An 8,473-nucleotide genomic window follows, 5' to 3' on the forward strand; every position below is an offset into this window, starting at 1 on the left:
AAGCTTTCACAAATCTGAAATTGTGTTTTAATGAGTCTCTGCAGTCTCCTTGTTAATCTAGTCCAGATTCGATTAGTCTAGTGGTTTTTGGTCTGGACCTGGTCTAATGTGGTCTGGATGTGGAAAAAAGCAGTGAAATCGTTTATGTTTTCACAAATAGAACAAAGGCTTCAAAAATCTGAAAGTGGGTTTAAACTGCGTTAAGGTTAATTATAAGTGGTACAAAAACGGAGAATCGGCAGATAAATATAATATTTATGTTTCCTTAACTTTTCCCTTAACCGCGGATCTGAGGCTGACTTCAGTATGGTGTTTTACGAGCAGTCTTTGAAGGCGGCACACGACTGTTGGAAAAACAGTAGGTGGGGTTTTGGTGAAGGTGTACAGACTGTACTCGACATCGAGAGTGAGCAAACACTCACTTAAAGGGACTGAAAGAAACAAACCGCATATGTTAAGGTGAAGCTTCAGCTGCAACAACAGCGACGCGTATTTTACAGATTTATTTCGCAGCTCTCTTCGGTGTAATTTGAGCTGAAAGGTCCGGACAGCAGCAGGACTAAACATAAACGCAACCAGGATGGATGCGGCTCCAGGATAAAAGTGAATCATGTCTTCAGCTGTTTTACTGTCAGTTTTGCTGGTGTTTCACCAGCAGGTTTCCTCGGACTCTTATGTCTTTAGGAGCCGAACTGGTGTCGGAGTAGTCAGGGGGTCCTCAAACACAACACTTGCCATGATGTCTGAAAACAACAACAACAACGACGAGGTCGGTGTGAAAGCTGAGAACGTAACATGTGAACTGTCACTGTATCTGATCTGAGGGCAGTTAGATGTGAACCTGGCAGGTTGTCAGCAGGTTTCTGCAGCTGTCACGTGATTTTTAGGAGCTCACAGACGTGACTGAAGTCTGTCATGTGCATGTTGTCGTTATATCAATCATCGTTATACCCTTCAGATAAAAGTGGATAAATACATATATGTTGTGGGTCTATGTAGTCTGAACTGAGGGGAGAGAGACTCAGTGTGTTTTCTCTTCTGTCATTTCTTGTGGTGACTGAAGATGGTAAAACTGAACTATTCCCTATTATCCACTCATTCAGATAATGATCTGTAAAAATATGTTTTGTAGTCCATAAAACATAAAGACCAACCAGCCAAAGCTTCCCAAGGGCCCCAGATACTCGGGGCCCCCAAAGGCCCCGCAGGTCCACCGTGAGGCAATTAGTTTGTGCTAATTTGATTCAGGGATGCAACTAACGATCAACAAGTTTTCATTATTGATTCATCTGTTGAGTATTTTCTCAATTAATGGATTAGTTGTTTGGTCTATAAAATGTCAGAAAATGGTGAAAAATGTCAATCACTGTCTCCCAACCACAAGGTGCCATCTAAAATGTCTTGTTTTGTCTCGTCCAACAGTCCACAACCTAAACATATTCAGTTTACAATCATAGAAGACTAAAGAAACCAGAAAATATTCACATTTAAGAAGCTGGAACCAGAAAATTTTAGTATTTTTTCATAAAAAATGACTCAAAACAATCAGTCGATTATCAATATTAATTTTCTGTTGATTGACTAAATCAACTAATTGTTGCAGCTCTGATTTGATTAATTAAAAATTTGTTTGGGAATATGCATCACTGAGCACATTGTGAGGCTGAAATAGTGAGAGCAGGTTTGGAGCATTTTACCTAATCTTCACATCCTGTCCTGTAGAGAAGCTCTGTGTCAGAGTCTACTTTTAAAACCATTATTTCATTTGCTATTTAGGCGATATGACCATATATATTAGGGCTGTGACTAACAATTAATGTCATTATTGATGAATCTGCTGATTATTTTCTAAGTCAATTAATCATTTAGTCTATGAAATGTTAAAAAATATAGAAAAAAAATCTGTATTCACAATTTCTCTGAGGTCACGGTGATGTCTTGTTTTGTCAGACTAATAGTTGAAAATGTTACGATATTCAATTAACTATCATATGTGAAAAGGGACTACAGCAAGTCTTCACATTTGGGAAGCTGGAGCCATCAAATATTTGGCACTTTTGCTTGAAAAATGACAGACACGATCGATCAATTATCAAAATAGTTGCAGATTGTCTCCCATTTGCCACACAGTTGACATCATGGTTGCCGTCCTTTCAGTGTCTCTGTATCAAGACAGAGATCGTTCGCACTGTTGCAGATCAACAAGCTGGACTGCTTCATGGCAATATTAGATTTTTATGAGGTAGCTTTATTTCTTTAGTGTTTAGTTTGCTGGAACTCAGACAGACTGTTTCTCAGCTGACTTACTGTGTTACGATATGATGATAATTATATATATATACAGTATTTTATCCTTATCACCCACTATTAGTTGATATTATGCTCACATGGTGCATTTTATCCCTAAATACATTTATGTTCAATCAGTTTTCCACAAACTCACTGACACACAGCAGATCTTGAGCTTGACATTATTTCAGAAAGGAGAACTGTTTAGTTTCTGGACTTTTGGGCAAAATATAGCAAAGCTGCTTTCTGTTTTCTGCTAATCTAATAGGTACTGAAACACAAACAACAGGATACATTTCAAGTGGTGTCTTAAAACTTCTCACTCAGTCTGTCCACTTATGAAGCTTTAACAAGTGACAAGGAACTGATATCTTTCTTTCTGTGTTTTCGTGTGTGTGTGTGTGTGTTCAGTGTGACCGTGTGATGAACCTCAGTGCTGCGGAACGCTGTGAGTTTGTGAAGAGCACACCGGACTGTAACATGGAGGACGGCTTCATCAACTACCTTAGCTTGGCCTTCTGTCTGCTTCCACCTGACCTCACACCTCTCACCATCACTCTCTGTGTAAGACCTGTGTGTGTGTGTGTGTGTGTTAGGGTGTGTTAGGGTGTGGACAGTTGTCATGAAGCAGGATGAAACTTCAGCTCAGCAGCAGCTGATCTAATGAGGAAGTTGATTTGCTCTGGACAATCTGGGGTTATCAAAGGCCTGTTATAGTGAATTGAGTCATTTCACTCTTTGCTAAATAATGGATTTGCCTGTGAAATGTGTTGAATTCCCCTCATAACCACATGACCAATCAAAACTGTGGGACTGAAAATAGCATGAAGCATGTTGTTAGAGAGGGGAAAAAAGTCCAAGTATGATTCTGCAGACAAAACTTCCAAAGCAAATCTCTCTGTGTAGGAAATAAATGATCTACATTACAGATTAGGAATAATAATCCTGGCGTTTATCAGGGTCAATTTATTTAACCTAATTCTCCCTTTAAGAGCATTTGTCTGAGTGCAGTAGACTCTTTGAATGCAAGATGAGAAAATAATACAGGGCCAATCTGACCTTTCCTTCCTTCTGCTTATCCACAGATTATATGGCTGCTCTTTTTGTTCGTCATTCTCGGACTCACTGCATCTAAGTTGTAAGTCTCTCTCTCATGTCACCAGTGACAACATGTGTCCTATTAGTTCCCCTTTTATGTGTTTCAGTGCAGTCCCCTAACCACTTAGCATAAATCATTCATTGTCACTGATCATTTTCAGCTCCGGCAAGTGAAACGCTGCATTCAAAGACCCGCATGTGCACATTTACACAGTGTGACCATTCAGGTCGCCTGAGCGGTCACATGCAGGATGGTCACATGATGACAGTTTTTCATCATTGTTTCAGTTCAGTTGTAAGATTGTGAGATTTCCTCAAAGGAAGCACATTTTGTTCTGCTTTTGTATCCCCCCCCCCCCCCCCCCCCAAACCCCCACTCCCCCACTTCACACACGCTGAACACACTCGGCACCACAATGGCTCAATAGTAAGGAAGCTGTTGTATGTTAAAACATAAAAACGTCCCGAACTATTGAGAATATTTTGCAGAAATTCTGAGATGCTTTTCATTACTTGCTGCGTTTCTCATAATTTTTTACTGACTTAATTTTTTTGCCTGTTTCTCCTCAGTTTCTGTCCCAACTTGTCGGCCATCTCTACCAGTCTGCACCTCACTCATAACGTGGCCGTATCCTTTTATCTTCACCCTCTTCACCTCCTGCAGAAGTTCTCTATTTGCTATGATTTCCTGTTATCAGTGAGAACAAAGCCAATTGACCAACGCAGTTCCTCTCTTTCTCAGTGATTTTTTTTTTTCTGTTTCTCTTTTTACTTCTTAGTTCTTTTTTTTCTTAAGCTAAATTTTTTTGTCCTTGACTGCTGTTTGTGCTGAGGGTGTGACTCTTCTGGCTCTTGGGAACGGAGCTCCCGACATCTTTAGTGCCATGGCAGCTTTCTCCCACCCACACACTGCTGGGCTCGCTGTCGGAGCTTTATTTGGTGAGGACTCATGTACAAACACATACTAAGATGGATTTATAAATAAAGTCTTCAATATGAAAACCTGTGGTTGATCTTTCTCTCCTCGTCTTCCACAGGAGCTGGTATTTTTGTCACCACAGTAGTTGCAGGCAGCGTGGCGCTAGTCAAGCCTTTCGCTGTGGCCTCCCGACCTTTTCTGCGTGATGTCATCTTCTACATGGCGGCTGTGTATTGGACGTTCCTTATCCTGTACAGAGGAACCACGACACTGGCAGAAACACTAGGTACACGCACACACACACAGAGGGTGTCTTTTTGATCAGATAGTAGTGGTGTAATAGTCAATTTTTACAATAGATTTGATTGTTTTGCAGCTTTATCAATAATGTGCTCCAGTTTTTTCTCTCTGAAGTTTGCTGTAGGCTTTATAGAACGATATTTCTCCTCTTTTTCCCTGATTTGTCAGTGATTTATTACTTCCTCCTCAGAGCTGATGGTTCATTTGTTAGTTACCTGTCTACAAATTTCAATGAGATCTGGTGTAAAGTTTGGCCTTGAGCAAAGGAACACGTGATGTTAGTTTTTGGTGCAGATTCAGAAATTTGTGAAGGATTTCCTGATATATTTTAAGATAGAGTTTGTTAAAAACACAATTTGTTGCTTTTTCATGAATTTCTGCGCTTTCCTATTTTTTTTATTTATCCGTCTATTTTAATACAAAGTTGATGCAGATTAAAAAGATTTTTATTCACACACAGAGATTGTTATGTTTCGCTGAGTGTTTTGTTGTTCTGGTGAACAGAACGTCCTGCTTCAGTCTGTGGTCTCAGCTGCTCTCTGACCAAAAAAGAAATTCCCAGAAAGCTTACTGCCATAATTTTCCATGAGTCACTGAAAGTGTGAGTTGCACACAGGGGACAGAGATCAGTTGTGTGCATGAAATTAGGAAACTAGAAAAGTAAACAGCTTACATTTACTGCTGTGTACTACTCATCATCATAATTTGACCATTTTTAGGCATTTCCACACTGAAAGTATTCTGCATACATTGAGACATTTATGTACATTTTATGGTTTCACAGCCTGTATCAAGTTCCAGGGACATTTTTACTTCAAATTCTCAGTTTTACTTTACAGTTTACAGTTTGAACCATCTTATTGCCTCATTTCTCTTTTTCTAGGTTATCTGGGCCTCTATGTGGTGTATGTGTTGACTGTAGTTATTAGCGCGTACATCTACAACAGGCAGAAACATTCGATGAACGGAAGTGTCCGAAATGTTGCTCATATTCCAGGTTAGATGCACATACACACATACACACACACAAACCAACAATATATGTGTTTCCACTGTCACTAATGATGATTTTTTCCTCTTTGTAGCAGAGTTTCACTCGTCTGACTCATCTGATGATGACGTTCCTTGTTTAGGTGCTGGGACAATCCAGCAGGAATATGGTAGGAATGCAGCACCTTTCAATAAACCACAATATAAGTTAATGAACACCAGGATTTTTTTGCGTAATCTGCAACATAACAGGCACGCGTGTGTGTGTTTCAGAGTCAGAGTACAGGCCTCTTCTGCCTTACTCTGAGTCCACGAGTCAGATCCTGCTGAGCTCTCTCAACCCAGTGGACAACAGGAAGTGGAGGAGGAAATCATGGAGCTGGAGAGTCCTCAAAGTCCTGAAGGTATGTGTGTGATGGTAGACAGATACAATGAAAACGCATTTAAAACTCTTCTTAATGTAAATTATTTTGCATTTGTGTCTTCCTGTGCATGATAAGACACCTCTAGAGGTCCTGCTGCTGCTCTGTATCCCTGTGGTTGATCCTGATAAAGAAGACAAGAACTGGAGACGCCCGCTGAACTGTCTTCAGCTCACCACTGCTCCACTGGTGTGCGTGCTCTCCTTCCAGTCTGGAATATGTAAGTGCATGACCTTTCATGATAACGGCAGCATGACAAACTTTGGTAAACAGGAAAATGACGATTAATACAGGCGAAATTCTTAAAATCTCCACCTGCTTTTGCTGCTTTTCCTCTAGATGGAGATTATATGATCCAAGGACAGTTTCCCCTCTGGCTGCTGACTCTCCTTCTGGGACTTTTCCTGTCTGGCATTGTCTTCTGCACCACAACCAACGACTGTCCTCCCAGATATCACCCCGTAAGTACCTGCGGATGTTAAGAAGTGGCATGTTTTGTCCCAAAGTATACAAGATATGCAGTCTTTTTAGGGGGGGAAGCGCCACCTTCAGGTCTTGTCTTGAATAACAACAACATATCTGGATGTAATCATGTATAATTTTAAAACCAATATTCAAAATCTTTCATTCAATAATTTTATTACCGGATTACACTCACTGAGCACTTTATTAGGAACATCTGTGTAATCCAGTACAACAGCTCTGTCATAAATTCTACTGTCATGAACCTTATACATTTTCACTTTTTGTTTTTTCCACATTGTCAGAAAGGTAATAATTCAACTTTGTTACCTCATGTTTGTTAATGGGTTGGACAAAATATTAGGAACACTTTTTAATACACCACCACCACTCACTACAACCTCAATAATAAACATAAAGTAGAATTATTACCTTTCTGACAATGTCAACAAAAACTGAAAATAAATAATAATAATAATAATGATAATAAATTTAATGAAAGTATAATTAATGGCAGAGCTGTTGTATTAGATTGCACAGGTGTACCTAATAAAGTGCTCGGTGAGTGTATATATGTGGTGTTATTTTTCATTCTTGTTCCAAGTGTGCATGTATTTTTAAGTTTGTATTTTTCTTTCTCCAGCTGTTTGCTCTTTTGGGCTTTGTGGTGAGCGCAGTGTTGATCAGCGCTGCGGCCTCTGAAGTGGTCAGTCTTCTGCACATGCTCGGTGTGGTACTGAGTCTCAGCAGCACCGTGCTGGGTCTGACTCTGCTGGCCTGGGGCAACAGCATAGGAGGTGATATTTTTTGAACTTAGAAATTTCTTTCAAAACATAAACAACTATATGCTTTTACTTAAAATCTGTAACATCTCTTTTCAGACTGTTTTTCTGACATCACCATTGCACGGCAAGGCTACCCACGGATGGCCATATCTGCCTGCTTTGGAGGCATCATTTTCAGTATCCTTATTTTCATGAGTGTGTGTGTGTGTGTCTGTATAAAATATATGTATCTTATGGACCTATAAAACAATGGCTGTTTATGAGTGGACCTTAACCATATTTCCATCAGACATGCTGTTAGGAGTGGGTTTGGGATGTCTGGTGCAGATGATTAAAACACAATCTGATGTGCAGGTAATCTTCTCTCTCTCACACACACACAGATCAAGAGTTTATAGTCTTGACACAAGACTTTGTACAGACAAACATACAACTTGCAGTTACATAAGACTGTTTTGGGACCCATGAACATGATGAATCTTTGTCTCTGTCTCCTCCTCAGTTTGAACCAGAGGGACCGTTGACATGGGTTCTTGCAGGATCTCTGGGTTTGTCTTTGGTTCTGTCCTTTGTCATTGTTCCTATGTGCCGGTTCCACTTGGGTCGGACCTACGGGATCTTTCTCCTCATCTTCTATGCCATCTTCCTCGTCATTGCAATGCTCACAGAATTTGGCAAGATCCGTTTTGTATAGACCCGACACTGAGGCCAGTATGACACTGAGAGACATCCTGCTATGATGTAAAATGACACTGGAACAATGGCGGCACTGAGCATGGACGGATGACATCTTCTACACATAATGTTAATGCACTATTTATACAAGAATCAACAGTACATCTGTCTGCTACCTAGAGCCATGCTGTGATTGGTTCATGAAACCAAGCAGGCAACTTAAGGATGAACAGTTTCCTGCTCAGGGAGAGTTGAAACTAACGTGCCTTGCCTCAGCCTCTTGTTTGTGCTGACTGGAGCTACGATGGCACTTTTTGAGTCCCAAGGGACTGTAAAAAAATATGTGGAGTTAAGCATTTGTACTTTGAAACTTTGATACATTAAATGTACTGTCAATCAAACATTATGTAAAAATGACCTTGTACAAAGCTGCTTTTGGGGAAATAAACAACTTTGGTTTGGTATTTGTTTTTACAGATCTAAGATAACCTTGTGCCATCCACGTGCTATCTAGCCTTACCTCACTGTGTTTA

At 40.1% G+C, this 8,473-nt stretch overlaps 1 protein-coding gene across 4 annotated transcripts; it reads left to right on the forward strand.

Moving 5' to 3' along the window:
- The first annotated feature begins 347 nt into the window (after positions 1-347).
- slc8b1 (solute carrier family 8 member B1) lies at positions 348-8,404 on the forward strand. Of its 4 annotated transcripts, XM_042420826.1 has the most exons (16): positions 353-459; positions 685-790; positions 2,701-2,853; positions 3,375-3,427; positions 3,958-4,015; positions 4,221-4,326; positions 4,425-4,592; positions 5,490-5,603; positions 5,692-5,766; positions 5,870-6,000; positions 6,097-6,238; positions 6,358-6,479; positions 7,124-7,277; positions 7,362-7,442; positions 7,555-7,619; positions 7,768-8,404. In XM_042420826.1, exons 1-16 carry the CDS (start codon positions 452-454, stop codon positions 7,957-7,959), a joined length of 1,728 nt encoding a protein of 575 aa, XP_042276760.1. In that variant the 5' UTR covers positions 353-451; the 3' UTR covers positions 7,960-8,404. The 4 variants fall into 4 exon arrangements, with proteins under 4 accessions (XP_042276757.1, XP_042276758.1, XP_042276759.1 ...); XM_042420823.1 differs by having other exon boundaries at positions 348-790; XM_042420824.1 differs by having other exon boundaries at positions 348-790; positions 5,695-5,766.
- Positions 8,405-8,473: the final 69 nt, after the last annotated feature.

This window comes from Thunnus maccoyii, chromosome 9 (genome assembly GCF_910596095.1).
Source record: "Thunnus maccoyii chromosome 9, fThuMac1.1, whole genome shotgun sequence".
Taxonomy (NCBI): Eukaryota; Metazoa; Chordata; class Actinopteri; order Scombriformes; family Scombridae; genus Thunnus; species Thunnus maccoyii.

What these genes read in the sequence shown, in the direction of transcription:
- slc8b1 (XM_042420823.1), top strand. Translation starts at nt 611, where the DNA reads ATGTCTTCAGCTGTTTTACTGTCAGTTTTGCTGGTGTTTCACCAGCAG. An exon ending in TCGGTGTGAAAGCTGAGAAC is followed by an intron (nt 791 to 2,700) that starts GTAACATGTGAA and finishes GTGTGTGTTCAG; the next exon opens with TGTGACCGTGTGATGAACCT. An exon ending in AAATGTTGCTCATATTCCAG is followed by an intron (nt 5,604 to 5,691) that starts GTTAGATGCACA and finishes TCCTCTTTGTAG; the next exon opens with CAGAGTTTCACTCGTCTGAC.